Genomic DNA, 17,341 nt, shown 5'->3' on the forward strand with positions numbered 1-17,341 from the left:
AATGTTGGTTTGCACAAAATTTATTATGTGATTACATTCCCATTATGTACATATACTAACAGGAGGTAATCATGTTATATTTCTATGAAAATGTAAGGCCAGCTCAAATGAAAAGGATTGCATCCTCGAGACGTTATCGACTGAGTATGTGAAGATGGCGACAATAATGCATTTCTATATTAGTATAATGCTCTGTAATATTTTTGTGACTGGATTCAGAGAAATAATGAAGGCCTTTCTTGAGAGTTATCAATTTTGGAAGAACATGTTCAGCCATATATCGACACCATTGCAGTCATTTGTGTATTTGTGTATCACGGAAATATTTAAGATCCAATTTTTCAAATATTTATCCCTTGTTTTGTTCCCAAATCATAAGATTAATTGCGATAAAAGTAATTAAAACTACCCAGAACAGAGTAATGTTATAGCTCATAATAACTCACAATGAGAGTATGTGTAACGTGCCACCATAGGTCTGACATTGTTATGGAGACAAGACAAGTCTGCAGTTGTTGGTATTGTAACATTTTGTCATATATGCAATATCAAAAACACAGTGTAGCAATAAATATGTTTATTTCATATGATACAAGCAGTTCATTCAATAAGTACAGGTACTGGTGTTAGAAAATCCAAAGCTACTCAAGTGGTATCAAATCCTACTTTATTCAACCTGTTTATGCATTCCGAGATCGAGCTGAGTTTTATAAGTGGCAAATATAGCCATAGCCATAACATTTAGAATTCCATTAGATCATCTTTGTCCTGAGCTGGAACCATAAACCTAGTACGAGTTGTCGGAGTAGACGGTGAAGTTGCGAGTCTTTCTACTGTAACTGGCCATGGTTTCTTCAGCCATGCTGGCTCTGGTCTCAGCATCCTCCAACTCCTGTTTCACCTTGCGGTATTTGTTCATGTTCGTGGTCGCCATCTCTTCCTGTGTAAAATAAACGCGGAAATTTATAATGAATAATACGTTGAATAATGATTTTTTTAAAATCATATCAATAAGCATATAATCATTAAGCATTACGTTTTTACTCTGGCTTTGCACTCACGGACGTCATACTTACAGTCTCTAGCACCTGGGATTTATACAACTTCATCTGGTCGCTTTGCTTGTCAATAATGCCCTGCAGTTGGTCAATGGTCTTCTTGTCTTCATCCACCTTGAAGTTCATCTCCTTCACACGACGCTCGTAGAGGCGCCACTTCTTGACAGATTCACCATGGCTCATCTGTTCCTTCTCAAGTTCATCCTCAAGTTCTCTCACCTAGGGAAGAATAAAGTTATTGTGTATCATATACTGTAAGAAGTGGCGTATATAAAACTTATATAAATATAATTATTCCAGTCACTGACATTCAATTTATGCACACGAAACCAAATATATTCATGATATCATCAACAACAACAGTTTGTGAAATAAATAAATAAATACATATATCCGATTAACTAATGCTTTAAAGTGTGATTTTGTTACACAGGTAACACTAAACTAAAGAATACTATGTTCAATGTATTGGTATTTTGGATATGATAAACATGTATTCTTTTTCAGAGGGATGGAAACAAACAATTATCACCATTTTCAGTGTATACGTATGCAGTAAGAATCATTTTAAGTAGGAATGTAACTAAATAACCTTGTTAAGATACTTCCCTAATTTCATGGCATATATCATCTTATATAGTTTAGGCGAAAACGTACCATTTTGGCTTTGGTCATCTCATACGAACTGGCCTTTGCAATGGCGGTAGACAGATTGTGTTCAGCTTCGTTAAGTTTGATCTGGATTCGGCGTCTGAAGATCAAGCATCAATATTTATGCATGAAAAATTGTTATCCTAACTTAACTTAACAAACAATTATTGCACAGCGATCAAGCATAAAAGCTCAGCTTTCCATGACCCTTCACATAAATGATGCAGCGTTCTATTTCCGTACCTGGACTCCTCAAGCTCTTCGATCCTGACAGTGCCTTCAGTCTCATACTTGGATCTCCATTGAAGCATCTCCTGGTTTGACTTGGACAGCTGACGCTGTAGAGCTGCCCGGGCCTCCTGCTCCTCTGTAAGCTGTTCTCTGAGACTGACCATATCAGTGTTCATGTTCCTCATCTCAGTCTGGAGTCGTTGACGCACCTAAGGAGACAAACGTAAGATATAAGCTGTGTCAAATAGTTCACATGCCAATAGAAGAGAAGCAAAATAAAAATTGAATTGACTATAATCAATAAGACTAAATGATATTGGCGTTCTTTCTGTCTCATGCACATCTGTTATGTGATACATACTCTTTGTTCATCATCTGAGGTGCGTCTTATCTCTTCTACTTGGACACACAGAGAAGACTTCTCCTTGCTAAGCTTTCCAATTCGTGTTTCAGTCTCCTCCAATTGACGGGTAAGGTCAGCGGCCTCAGCCATGAACTTGTTCTTCTCCGTCTGCAGTTCGCTGATCTTGTGGGCTGCTTCTTCCACCTGGGTATTCAGCTCAGCCATTTGGTTTTGCATCTGCTTGGACATCACGCCGGAACATCCCTGTATACGAAACGTACGTTTAATGAAGATTGATGGCATAGAGAATATATATGTCCGTCATATATTTAAGTAATAACATAGGGACTTTTGTGATTTCAAATATATATATTTATATACTAGTATGTTTCTAATTGTTCTAATACGCAATGACTTGTGAATCAACCTTGTTTTTCTTGGCATGTTCTAGCTCATTTTGAAGCTCATCGGTGTCAGCCTTTAATTGGTTCTTCTCCTTTTCCAATCTGCAAAGTAATAATCATTATGTATCTTGAAGTAAGTCTGACCATTAGTTCTTGAGAAACAATAAAGCAGATATCATTTCTGAAGTCTTGTAAGGTTTTCTATATTTTTCTCTCTCTCTTTCTTATTTTTTGGTGGGGGTGATGGTAAGTGTAAGATTTCATATTCTTTTATACAAACATTAAGCAGGTATCATTTCTGTAATGATTTTTAAGGGTTATATTTCTTTTTTGTTCTACTTTTTATTAGGGGTGGGGTTGGGTCGGGTGATGGGTCAGGTTAATTGTAGTGGCTTCATACGTTTCCAACATATGTTGAATGTTATTTGGGTTTATATTCATGTAAGAGACATGTTCTGGCATTATACATAATGTATTGCTCACCTTTGTTTGACTTTCTGAAGCTGTTCCATCTGATCATTCATCTCAGTCATGGCGTCCTTCTGCTTCTTGCGGAAGTTGGCAACCTGAGACTCATGCTGGGATGACGCTTCCTCCATGTCGTGCTTCAGCTTTTGAATTTCCGTGTCCCGTTTCTTGATGACGTCCGACTGTTGAACGTATTAAACAGTTTATAATGTTATATAATCTCTCATACTTAATACCACTGAAATTCAATGCTAAAATGTGTTGCAGGCTTTTAAAGAATCCTTTTCTTGAAATTAAAAAGATAAAATACTGAAATATTTAATTATCCTAGTAGTTATATATTTCGTAGACACCAAGTAATAATTTAAGCGCACCTGTGAAGTAATTGTGGAGTTGGCTTCTTCAAGGCCCTGTGTGATGCTGTCTAGTTCATTGGCAAACTGTGTTCTCTGCTTCTCCACCTACAACGCAAAAATATATGGTCATGGCGTAATGATTCTATACAATATCACATATTATATCTTGTGTGGTATGACAGGTGTAATTATGGATTTATATGTACTTTTATATATTCTATGCTTTACCTTTGATCTTGTCTGTCTCTCAGATTCAAGTTGTTCTTGACACTCATCAAGGTTATTCTGTAAAATAAATTGGAATTGTTGACATGCTGTGGATTCATTTACATTTACACCTTATTAATAGGTGATGAGGTGAAATGGGGTTTAACGTCGCGTCCAAGATTATTACACTTATATAGCGACGTGCATGTACGTGTGTGTGTGTGTGTGGCTGCTTTACTAGTCCGGACTGATGCCGATTTATAATGCTAGCTCACTGAGATACCATGCCGCAGTTTGACATCAATACCCCACTCAGACAAAGTATACTGACTCCGAGCCGACCAGTCCTTGTTTTAGCCCCTTAATGCCGAGCGCCAGACAGGGTAACAACAAGTACCATCTGTAAAAGCTTTTTGGTATGACGCGCCCGGGGATCGAACCCCGGGCCTCCCCCTCTCCGGGCGGACGCTCTACCACTAGACCACGGAGGCGGTCCCTTATTAATAACTAAGCTGTGAGTGAGTGAGTATGGTTTTACGCCGCTTTTAGCAATATCCAGCACTATCACCCATTGTACCTATGTCGGGAATCGAACCAGGGCCTTCGGCGTGATGAGCGAACGCTTTAACCAGAAGGCTACCCGACCGCCCCTCTTTGAATCACAGTTACCTGGAGATCCTTTATCTTCTTCTGTTGTTGGTTACCATGTGTCTCAGACTCCTCCAGCCGAGACGTGAGCCCAGTGATCTCCTTCTCCTTCCTGGAAATAGACATGCATGGTTGATGTAACATGTTCACAAGTCGAACATGAGTTACAACGTGTGACATGTTATTACATGTAACAGGAGGAGGAATAGGATATCAGCTGAATGTCAAAACAGTCAAAACACATTAACATATTAAAGTTCAGGGTAGTGATTTGTTTTCTGGTTGTGCTCACTTCTTTATAGTGTCCTCTGCATCTGTCTTCATGCTATTCAGTTCTTCACAGTTGCTCTGGGAGACCTTCAAGTCCTGTTCAAGCTTCTTCTTAGTCTTTTCAACATCCCCACGCACCTTCTTCTCATGTTCAAGCATGTCTTCAAGCTGTAAAAATATTTACATCTTTGAAATATTGGATGAATATTGGAATAAAATAAAATAATTCCTTTCAAATAGTATCAACATATCATCAATATAAATAAATTATCAGTGACCAAAGTTATCTTTCTTAAACTGTCCTACCTCTACAATAACACCTTCTAGCTTCTGCCTTAATTTGTTGAGATTTGCACATTTGCCCTGTTCTGTCTCCAGGTCTGACTTGGTCTTAGTTAGTTGATCTTCAACGTCCTTCTTCCCCTTTGTGAGCTTTGTAACAGTTTCACCCAACTGTGCAGTTTCATCAGTCAGAGCTCTGATTTGCGAATCCTTAGCTTTGATGTCATGTTGGCTCTGAAGAGAAACACAAATATTTGAATTCCCGTCAATAACATTAATACAATATTTTGAAATATAACTGATGTTTTATTCTCTAAAACTGTACCAAAGTCATTAAACATTTACCTTTGCCACTGCACCCTCAAGGGATTCTACATTTGTCTTGAGGTCACAGATTTCAGTGTCCATTTGTTTTTGCTTTTCAGTTAGCATGGCATTGTTAGATTCTTCCTCTACTACACGATCACTGAGTTCCTTCATTTGGACATCAGTCTCTTCCTTTTGCCCAAGAAGTTGCTCAATCCTCTCTTCACAGTCATCGATGGTATCCTGTTGGGTTTGAACCTGAAGGAACAAGTTGTTCTTGGCCTCTGTTAATGTCACGCTCTGTTCCTCAAGCTCCTTGCACCTCTGTGTCACCTTCTCAAGTTCACCTTTTGTTTTACCAAGTGCTTCCTCCTTCTGTTTCATCTCGTCCTCAGCAGCAGCAACGCTGAGGAGGGGCTTGACCTTGGTGTAGAATCTCCACCAACACCAGTTCCTCATGGCAAGCCACTTTCGGATGTTCTTCTGGATCAGTTCCAGGGCAACTCTGGGAACAATATACGAACGTAGTGTTGAGAACAGAAATCATATACTATTCTGCAAGAAATATTAATGAAACTTGTTTTACACACAAAAACATAACCTTAGATTCTGCATTGAGCAATAAGAAACAATTTTTATATATCTTTTCGTTCCTCATTTCGTTCTGCGATCATGTTCAGGCCAGATCTGCCGTAACAATACATACCTCTTGTCATGAAGATTCTTGAGATATTTCCTCATCAGGTAGCCACGAATGTGAGCTTGGAACAGGGCAACAATCACCGACAAACGTTCGTCACGGAGTTCTTCCAAGTAACCAAGAACTCCAGACTTGAAGAACACTTTAGTGTTGCCAAGACGGTATTCATCCTGACCCATCTCCAGGGCTTCTAGAATCTTGCCAGACACTACCTTTCCCTCAACAAATCCTTCAGGGATGGCATTTGGGGCCAAGATTGAATACCTGAAAACAAAGACAGTTCGATATATTAGTAGATTGTTGTTCATTGTCGGCATCATGGAATATAAGAGAATAAGCAACATATGAATTTAACCTTATACCTACCTCTGTTTGAACTCTGAGTAGATTATCCTACTGGGGAAGCCCTTTCTGCAGATACGGATTCCCTCAAGTACACCATTACATTGCAGTTGGTGAAGCACAAGACTGGCGTCTATCAGACCTGAATACCATGTGATAATCATATTTAGTTGTCTTTTCATCGCTAGCTGTCAACTTTAGATAACAAGGTTCAAATAGAGTATTTTAGATATCTTCGTGGAGCAAAACCAGTGGCAATCAGACCACGAACCATATACTTCAGTATCAAATACTGGTTTAATTGCAGTGAGATTTCAAAATATGTATTAAAAGTTTTACAATACTCTTATAATACGAAATCTATTGTCCATTCATTTACCTGGTGTCTTGGTCTCGTTGGGAATGATGCAACGCACAAAATGAGGATGTGTGGAGTACAGATTCTTCATCAGTTTGTTCAGCGATTCCTGGTGAATAAACGTCATTATTACTGTGAGAACCCTTGGAAGATTTAGTATTACATTTGGTACACATACGAAAAACAAAGAAACCATTCCTGAAACCCATTCGGTACTCAAACGTATTAGATACATGTGATGGTAAACGTTTGTATAGTTATCTATAATCAAAACACATATTATTGGATAAGTTACCAGTATTCAATTTTGTCTTCCAATGTAAATAGTGCAATTATTATACCCTGTGATTAGCAGATATGGTCTGGAAGGCAGAGCTCTTCTTTTTCTTCTTACCACCGCTGGCCTCAGCAGCTTCTGCATTGTGAATAGGTGAATAGGTGATATGCAGTCATTGTAATACCTCAGAACACAATACAAAGAACATAACCCTGATACTGAAAAGGACTCAATGTAATTATGTAATGTAATATATTGTTATATTATATATCGGAGTTACTTTTGTTACAATTGAAATCATTTCATGTAAAGCAACTTCAGTGATTTGGAAAATCAATCTACAAAAAGAGCTGCGCAGTGTTTCGTGTAAACAAACCTCCTGCAGGTGGAGAAAAGAGCAACTGAACAAGTGGCTCTTTAGACTGTTTCAGAAGATCCACAATGGTCTCGTTGACAGGGTCCTTGTTCTTCTCCAGCCAGCCACCGATATTGTAGGGAACTGTTCCGGCGTAATGCTTCAGAGCAAAGTCACCATGTTGGCCACCCTTCATGGATTTACTTGGCTTGAGGAAGTTGGGAGATTTGCCCATGTGGTTCTGAGTCAGTTTGTCCTTGAAGGTCTTGTCAGATGCTTTGGGGAACATACACTCTTCTTCTAGGATTGACAGGATGCCAAGAGGCTAAAATACAGTAAATTCATGATGGAAAACTCAACAAGATAAACAACATTTTATCGATTTGTCGATTTTATGGACAAGAAACATTGATTTAAGTACGTATTTTTCAAGTATGATGAAAACATGCAATACAAACCTTTTCAATAAGCTCAATGCATGCTTGCAAGTCCATTCCAAAGTCAATGAACTCCCATTGGATGCCTTCTTTTTTATATTCTTCCTGCTCCAATACAAACATGTGGTGGTTGAAGAACTGCTGCAGACGTTCGTTGGTGTAGTTGATACACAACTGTTCAAAACTGTTGAACTGGAAATAAAGTCACAAATGCAGACAAAAGAAAATAAAACAAACTAAAATTCAATATATCGGACATACATATTTCACATGAAATATCAGGTTTGTTTGTCATATCCTAACTTATTTATACCTATAAATGACTGACATAACACATTACTAGTAGTATTTCTAGGTGTGGAAATTACATGGGTTATTTACAATATTAGCTTATTATATATTATCTGTACTTAGATTCCCACTATTTTTCCTAGCCCAAATGATATAAGTAACATTTATCCTCACATCAAAGATTTCGAAACCCGCAATATCCAGTACACCAATGAAGAACTGCCTGGGTTTCTTGGTGTCCAGGGAGTGGTTGACTCTCTTGACCAGCCAGTTGAACACACGATCATACAGGGACTTGGACAGGGCACCGATAGAATAGAGAACCTGATCCTTGGTTCGACCTTGGGTGACGTAATCCATGGCCACCTTAATCTTTGGTTTACACAAAGCCTTCAGGAAATCACCACAGTTGACACCCAACAGGAAGGAAACCTTCTCAGCCTCAGCAGTTCCATCAGGCTCAGCCTGTTCACCCTTCTGCTTGAACTGCATCTCACCCATGTGGAGGATAGAGCCAGTGCACTTGTAGGCACTTGTTTTCTCCTCAGTAGTGAATCCCAGGACATCGAAGGCAGCCTATAACCGGAATAAAGATGTTTATTGATACAATATAGGTAGAAAGTAGAAATTGAAACAATAATAAACTATATATATTTAATTCTTATGTAAAACCACAAAAACAATTTACATCTGTCATCTTCATCTCCTCAACATCGTCGATGCCGTTGACAGTAAGTACTCCTTGATTGATGAAGGAGAACAAACCAGCATCGGGATTGGCCACGATCGTCTCTGAAATCAAAAGTGCTTTTATAGTACACGCAATGAAAGCAAAATGTTTTACAGATGTCATGTACAATATAAAATATATAATATAGAGTGTCATATATAATGTCATGAAAACTAGTATATTCTTTTCAGCATCATTGTTAAAACGGTAAAATGTATTAATAAGACCAGACAAAGACAGATGCTTTGAGGTTTAATCCAGACATCAGATGTTTTCATTTATTCCCAGCGAATATGATTTCATATGCATATTATTTGATGATCAGGTAAATAATGAAGTGTTTTCCGTGTTTTACCTGCAACTGATGGTATCGCTCCGGACAACATCTGGTAGAAGATGTGGTAGTTCCTCTCAACAGATTGCTGGTAGGTGACACGAGATTTCTCCAACAAATCTGTATTATTAGATGCAACAATATTTCATATGTTTAACTATATATTTCCAAACAATCAAAATTACTGAAATATAATTGATGTGTGACGACTTTACTTATCTTTCAAAACACCACTGATTATGACGGGATTTTTCAAACAAATCTGTCATAACACAAGGTAATATTTGACTTTTGCTAACCTTGTTTATCAATAAATCCAGTATAACATCAACTAAAGACGTCGATGTGATGTAGCGAGATCCAGATGAAAGATTACTTACATGTTTCAATGTCGGCGCCAGCAATTTTCCCGGAAGAGGCGAAGTGAATTCGAACAAATTTTCCCTGTATAAAACATTAACGCCATCAGCAGAATTTGTATGCTCGTATTCTACACAATTATGAATGCTATGAACAACATATGCAGCAATAGGTAGATTATCGGGACGATAAAATAATTACATCACTCTGTACATACAACTTATCGAAGACAAATGTAGACTTACGAATCTTGAGGAGTTGTTGTTACGTGACGTCTTGGCGTTACCATAAGCTTCAAGAACAGGGTTAGCCTGCACAATCTGATCCTCAAGGGAACCCTGCAACAAAAGCATAGTTGTGAACTTATGTAATTACCTATGGTTATGGCAAACAATTGATATAACGTTTTGTGAAATGGATGACTACTGCATCTACAGTCATTCACCTTCTTTTCTTCTTGCTCTACTTCTCCCTTGGAGGCAGCTGCGACAAAGGCGAAGTAGGCGATGACCTTCTTGGTGTTCTCAGTCTTTCCGGCTCCAGATTCACCACTGTATGAATAGAACATTGTTGCTATGTCTTTCAAACGTACTCTACATTTTGTTATATGATATGCCACCTGTCTGTTACTCAATGGACAAGATGCAAAAGGGAACACAACAACGAAAACAGGAGCACTGAAACTTCAAAGGATATGATATTTAGTACCGGTGTATCAAATGATGATAAACAACAACAAAACTGTGCCTATTGTTACAAATCTGACACCTTGGGTTATGATTGCAAATATACTGGGACTCGTTAGAGTAGGTCTCAATGTATTTTGCTCTCCTATTTACTTGGAAACAAAAAAATAAACTAAGTGGGACAAATGGAGTTTGGAGAAGTACATAAGTACAAAATACGCATTAATATGACGTTAGTGATTGACATACTTACGTAATTAACATAGACTGGTTTTCACGATCTGAAATATTATCAAAATATCGTATATGAGTGAATGAGTGTTCTGATAAACATCACAGTATTTCCCGATTGGATTTAATTCTAGCATATCCTGGTACGGCTGAGGGACGTAACTCTCCAAAGCCAACTATATGTCCCATTGATAAATTCATCGTGAACGGATACAATATATATATGTTGTAGTATGTATTAATAATTCATCCTTTTTAGAGCAAGAGCTTAAGTTCTTAATGAACAAGTGTGATCATAAGTCTCCCCAAGATTTTAACTGTGATTACCTTGCACCATGAACTGGTAGGCGTTGTCAGAGACGGAGAACAAGTGAGGAGGCATCTCGGTCTTCCTCTTGCCTCTGTATTTGGCCACGATGGACGGGGTGTAGATGGGGAGACGACGGTAAGGGTTGATGGCAATACAGAACAGGCCGGAATAGGTCTGAAAGAATGTGGTTTTCTTATAAATACGAAAAGGGTGTTGTCGCTTTTATTTAATATAAGTGTGACGTTAGTGTAGGGAATACGATCGTCTCATATCCGTTGCTCTTAAATGCATATATTGCAATTTATTGTTGATGTATTTTTCGAATGGAAATTAAAGTAAACAAAGTAATTTTCAAAATATGTTTTCATTTTGGGATGAGAAGACAACATGGAAACAGCTTTTTATTATAATTTGATATTGAATTTTTTTATGACGAAAATAATATGTAATATATAAGAAAGCGCCTTCGAATAATCTTGTACACACATTCATCACATTAAGGATTACTCACATAGATCAACCCAGAAGTGTATCTGGCTCTCAAGTTGTACAGAACGCTGGCCTCGTTGAGGAAGGTCATGTTGGCGATGTCCTCGATCTTTTCGTACTTGGGAGGGTTCATCGACTGGATGTCGTCCTTCTTAAACGTCTTCGTCTGAAAGGGAGGGATTTCATTTTTATGATACAGTTCCTATAAAGTCTATACCTCTTTAAATTTAAATCCTGTTCCTATTCTACTTGACATTACAATCTGTAACACGAACTCCGGATAATCGCACCTGTTTGGAGTCAACAATGAGGACTGTGACGTCATCTCCTGCTGTGCTCTGTATTTCAGCAGCAATGAAACCCTGCTCTGCATCGGGCGCCCAGCAAGATTTTTTGGCATCAAAGTTTTTATTCTGCTCCTTCAGCAGCTTCTTGCGGTCCACAGCAAGATACTGCATCTCAGGGTCGGCAGGATCGTATGAAGCCATGTTGACGTGAGTCGAAATACGTCGAAATCAAGAAAGACTGCAGTCGTTCAGCTCTGTGGAAAGAAAGATTATTCATTTAGACAATCTTGATGATATATTCTACTGCCACGCCTGCAGGGTTTAGCTAGTGTAATAAACACTACATTATGTTGGCAAGGAAAGTCTTAAGTCTATAATATTCCATAAAAATGAACGATGTGCTGTATATTTATTAAGTGTGTGTTTCTTTTTTTAACAGTTACAATTTTAGTAAAAATCAATGAGGATTTGCCCATGTCATAAATTAGCTTAAACAAATCTATTCCGAGCTACATTATATGATTTACACCTTCCCCATATTTACTGTCTCAACATCACAAATGATAATATTTTTTATCGACAGCGTATAAAATAACTATGTAGCAGCAACAACAGATTCAATACTCACAACAAGAGCTGCTCTGTTCCCCCTCACAGATACTACCCTTTTTATACCCTGCTTTTGCTTGGTGTGTTATGAAAGTTGCACACGATTGGTCAAGTTCAAGTGCCAGACGAGTGACATAACCTATTAACGAATACTGTACCATGTTAAGGCGGCATCCATTAACACAGCGTGATGTCAGTGTCTGTAACAACCTGGCTTTCTTAATGGACTCAACATCACAGTAGTGTACTTTACCTCTGTTACGTCAGTTGGATTGTTAGTTGATATTTTGTTTAAACATATTCAGGCTTATGTACAGTATTATGTGCATACCATTTTGAAACGAGTTAAAGTGTTATCATACACAATTTCATTTCAAAATGAGTGTCTAGTTTACAGTGATTGTGTATAGTTACTCAAATGTATAACCTCATAGTTATGTAGTTTTATGGTATTTTGTGTACTTCCATAGCCCAATAATGTCAACCAAATTTAGAGATACAGATAATATGTATTATCTATTCAATTGTAATTTAAGAGAATTGTGAATCACATTCGGAAGAGGTGTGGGGTAAGTATATGTGGATATATGATTCCATAATAGTATGTTTATGCATCTAAAACGTATTCATTTATGCATGTAAACAGGTCTTAGTATGCACCAATTAACACTTTGGTATTTTTAAAATATTGTATCAAGTGTTGTATCAAAAGGTTAGTTCTACAAGTGATGTAAGGTGTGTGTGAGGGTTGCCTTCAGCATAACTCCACATGGGACCAACCTTCATGCTGACTAACGTAATTGCATATGCCACCCGCTGTGCATGTACTGCTTATGTCGAGACAGATGTGCACATGTGTATACAAGAAATTTATGCTGGTCATCATGGCAAAACAGAGTCTCATTCCACAAAGCGAACTTAGCACTACGTCTGTTCTCTGTGTACTTTTACACAGACCTACGATGGCCACAGCGTTGAGATCGCGATTTGGAACGCTGTCCTGACATTCTGACATTCTATTCGTCACAATATGGCTATTCCACTAAGACTCGTGTTTCTCTCATATAAATTGTGTCTGCTCTACCCGCAACGCAAGCGAATATGGGTAATGCCTTTATCTCAAGTAACTTAAAGTTCAAAGTATTTCTTCTCTTGAACTACTTGCTAATCTTTGCATAATGTTTTTCTCTCCAGCCTGTTAGGTTTTTTTTGTAAGATTCAGTATTGTTAAACATATGTAGAATTGATAACATAATGATAAATTAAGATGGTGGACACTTGTCAATTACAGTATGAAAAGTAGTCTGTTATTATGTAGGGTTGTCTTGTGGGCACCACACATGGGTAGGAATGAGCGCCTCATTCCATAATGCGAACGTTGCACTTCAACTGTTCATATTATACTTTATACATAGCTAATTTGTCAAGGCTTTTTTAACATTATGTTTTTTCCACATACTATTGGTACTTTTGTTAAGATTCAGAATTGTTGAACACTGTAAACTCAAACTCACTTGTCAATTACTGTATGAAAGTTATTCTTTTATTATGTAGGGATATTTTGTTGGCACGAGCAAGCGTAAGAATAAGCTCTTGTTAAATCTATAATCCAATTAGAATAGGTCTGCACTGATCGCAGTTGCCCAAACCACTGTGTGCAGAGCATGTGCCTTCTTTTGGCGATTATTTTATGCTCAAAAGAACTATTGGTATAATGATAATGAAAAAAGTAGAATGACAACGCAAAAGATATAAAAAGGCCAAGTGTACTGCCATTTAGCAACGTAGACGTAGCTAATATGTACATGGACAGGCACCGGTAAAGAAAATGGCATATTGTTTTGGTTTATCGAGCTGCATGTGATATGAAAAGGCACAGCTATGGGCTCAAACAAATAAGAGATGGTTATTCGATGGTGACGCATTCGATACGGGAATCATAGCTGTGTTTTGGACCTTGGTGCAGTGTTTGGCGCCAGAGTTCAGCCCGTAACGTTTTGATACCATTTCTAATTATTTTTGTCAAACCAAAACGAGTATATGTATATGCAATAGTTAACCAAGTCAACAGTATGACAGCGACGTACAAACTTCCATTTAAGTGCCGGACAGGCAAACCAATACCTGACGCAGCGATCCAGGATAGCCATTCGTCTATTTTAAAATATACATTCTTGTAAGGAGAAAACAGTGAAAGAAAACAATTCTGCCCATTTCTATTTCATCTAATAGTTTCACCTTATATCGAGGTGAAATTCATATGTGGCAGCGAGGAAGGGATTTGCTTACATAAATTTCCGTTACACGTTATTTGTCTGCTACTTCTACTACTGCTACTACTGCTGCCGCTGCTGCTGCTCCAACTACTACTAGTTAACCATCATATTAACCATCAAATCAACAAACACCTACTACTACTTCCTCTAATCCTACCACTTCACCTTTTAATCCTACATACTTCTACTGGCCTAGTCGTCTAAGGCGTCTCAATTCACGGTGCATTGATGCGTCATTTTGAAACCTATGACGGTGGGTTCGAATCCCGGCTCGTCCCGTTTATTGTTCTAGGTTTGTCAGCACCTTTGGTCTCTGGATTCACCAAATTACTACAACTACTACCACTAACATTATTACAACGACAATCCGACAATTTCCACAACTAACATTCTCAGTCCTGATGATATTTCTGCAATCTTGCTAAAAGTGGCGTAAAACCAAACTAATTTACTACTACTACTACTACTACTACTACTACTACTACTACTACTACTACTACTACTAATGATAATAATAGTAATAATACATCTTCTAATACTACTACTACTACAACTACTGTTACTACTACTACTACTACTACTACTAATACTACTACTACTACTACTACTGGTACAACTACTGTCCCGTGAAGATTCCGGGCCAGAATTGGTCTTCAGCAACCCATGCTTGTCGTAAGAGGCGACTAACGGGATCGGGTGGTCAGACTCGCTGATTTGGTTGATGCATATCATCGTATCCCAATTACGTAGATCGTTGCTCATGATGTCAAGACTCAATCACTTACAGACCACCATTATAAAGCTGGAATATTGTTGTGTGCGGCCTTAAACAACAAACAAACTATAACTACTACTACTACTACTACTACTACTACTACTACAGCCTACTACAGCCTACTTCAGCCTACTACAACAACTCAATTATCGAAATCGCATAATGTACCAGCCGGAATACGTTTATTCATATTTTTTCGATTACTATTGATCAAATAGTAGAGAGCGACAAGATCTTTTCAATATTCACCCGAAATTTCTGCTTAATGTTTTGGTGCTACTACCACTACTACTACTACTGCTACTACTGCTGCTACTACTACTACTACTACTACTACTACTACTACTACTACTACTACTACTACTACTACTACTTCTGCCGCTACTAATACCACAGCTGCTACTACTACAACTACTACTTATAATCCCACATACTTCTTCTACTACCACAAATACTACTACCACTACTACTGCTATTACTACTACTTCTAATCACACTATTGTTACTACTGATGCAACTACTACTATTATTACTTCTAATTATACTTCTAATCCCACATACTTCTACTACTACTTCTACGTCTAATACTACTGTTGCTGCTGCTGTTGCTGCTACTACTTCTGCAACTTCCACTGTTCCTACTACTTTTACTGCCACTACTGTTACTATTACTACTACTACTACTATTATCATCATTATTATTATTATTATTATTACTACTGCTACTAATACTACTACAGCCTACTACAACTACTCAATTATAGAAATCGCATAATGTACCAGCCGGAATACGTTTATTCATATTGTTTCGATTGCTAATGATCATATAGTAGAGCGCGACAAGGTCCTCTCCATAATCTTCCGAGTCCAATGCATGATTCCGACTATATCATTAAATGTGTTTATGAATACTATCAAATAGTGATGATGCTAGGTGTCCGAGAAAAGATGAGCGTATCCTGGCACTCGTCACAAACACATGCAAAACATGTCATTTTTTCACCGGACAAAACACGGGAAAATATGGAATTGCATCGGTCATGATTTTTTGTCACTGATGCGTTTGGAAATGTCCTTTACATATCTACAATAAAACCTTTTGCAAGCTTTACTAGGGCCTTGAATGTTGTAAGCCCAAGATCAAACAACTTTTGAACAAAAGTTGTTGAATGTTCTCTGAAATCTTGGAAGAAAGAGCATGCTCGATTGTACCTCAAATGTAGACATCAAAGGCTGGAGCTACTGAAATGTTGCTCGACATAAAGGGAAAGTTGGAGGTCGAAAGTTGAAGTCGTCCCTCTGCTCATAAAGTTTTGTGGTTGTTTTCTGAACCTTTAGGCATAGCGCTAAAGATGAAACATATGAAAACGAATAAAGTAACAAAACCCTTTTAACACACATGACACTTGAAGAATTGAGTGAGTGAGTGAGTGAGTGAGTATGGTTTACATACAGTGTACCCATGTCGAGAACCGAACCAGGGTCTTCGGCGTGACGAGCGAACGCTTTAACCACCAGACTACCCGACCGCCCTGAAGAATTAGAAACCTCGAACGAGTGATCAAATATAAATCATGTCAGATAACTTCACTTATAAATCATTAAAATCTTAGCAATATTCTTCGCCTTGTATAACAATTATATCCCGATATGACAATATTGAGACAGGCTAACAGCTGGCCAGTGATCATGCAAACTCATCAAATGAGCAGTGACTGCGGCAGTCAAACTGGTATCACTTCACAAATCAGATTGAGTTCTGCAACATATGTCGCGGAAGTTTGTCGCAGCTTGATTCCTGAGTCTTGAATCAGAATCAATGGGGTGTAAAAGGCAAAATAGCAGTGAAAAGTATGTGAATTGGAAAATGAAAAACAATGATGACACTTGGTTTCCTGTCCTACACGTGTGATGTCATCATTCATCATGAAAATGTAAAGATGTCTCAAAAAGATACTAAGGTAAATTGATAGATTGCTGTAAACTGTCACTGTCAGACCAGACACAGATCGAGTCAATAATACAATAGTTTGGATGCGCATTTCTTCGTTTTCTTCACTAGGATGGGCCGTAGCCGGGATATAGAATCATGCAGTCAAATGTTCCGACTTTTCTCAACATAGGTTCAAGAGTTTAAGATTAACGGGTCTAAATGATCAGAAATAACGCATCTGTATGTATTCGTGCTTTGGAATTCCTCTGGAATTCCTCAGGAATGTGAAAGTAGTCAGGAATGTGAAAGCAGTCAGTAGTCAGTAGGAATGTGAAAG

At 38.0% G+C, this 17,341-nt stretch overlaps 1 protein-coding gene across 1 annotated transcript; it reads right to left on the minus strand.

Moving 5' to 3' along the window:
- Nucleotides 1-717: 717 nt before the first annotated feature.
- Nucleotides 718-11,613, minus strand: LOC124132112 (myosin heavy chain, striated muscle-like). Its single transcript, XM_046495773.2, has 29 exons — nt 11,415-11,613; nt 11,147-11,290; nt 10,653-10,809; nt 10,348-10,375; nt 9,854-9,959; nt 9,654-9,746; nt 9,429-9,492; nt 9,070-9,168; nt 8,673-8,776; nt 8,159-8,560; nt 7,715-7,885; nt 7,278-7,581; nt 6,966-7,039; nt 6,646-6,733; nt 6,291-6,408; nt 5,931-6,188; nt 5,264-5,729; nt 4,943-5,152; nt 4,659-4,804; nt 4,388-4,478; nt 3,740-3,796; nt 3,530-3,616; nt 3,171-3,337; nt 2,711-2,789; nt 2,302-2,547; nt 1,953-2,149; nt 1,716-1,809; nt 1,077-1,277; nt 718-940 (listed from the first exon to the last, which is right to left on the minus strand). Exons 1-29 carry the CDS (start codon nt 11,610-11,612, stop codon nt 788-790), a joined length of 4,602 nt encoding a protein of 1,533 aa, XP_046351729.2. The 5' UTR covers nt 11,613; the 3' UTR covers nt 718-787.
- Between the last annotated feature and the right edge of the window lie 5,728 nt (nt 11,614-17,341).

Source organism: Haliotis rufescens, unplaced genomic scaffold (assembly GCF_023055435.1).
Source record: "Haliotis rufescens isolate VD_foot unplaced genomic scaffold, xgHalRufe1.0.p SCAF_20, whole genome shotgun sequence".
Lineage (NCBI taxonomy): Eukaryota > Metazoa > Mollusca > Gastropoda > Lepetellida > Haliotidae > Haliotis > Haliotis rufescens.

What these genes read in the sequence shown, in the direction of transcription:
- LOC124132112 (XM_046495773.2), bottom strand. Translation starts at nt 11,612, where the DNA reads ATGGCTTCATACGATCCTGCCGACCCTGAGATGCAGTATCTTGCTGTG. An exon ending in AGCGATACCATCAGTTGCAG is followed by an intron (nt 8,777 to 9,069) that starts GTAAAACACGGA and finishes TTTTGATTTCAG; the next exon opens with AGACGATCGTGGCCAATCCC. An exon ending in CTTCAGAAAGTCAAACAAAG is followed by an intron (nt 2,790 to 3,170) that starts GTGAGCAATACA and finishes ATTACTTTGCAG; the next exon opens with ATTGGAAAAGGAGAAGAACC.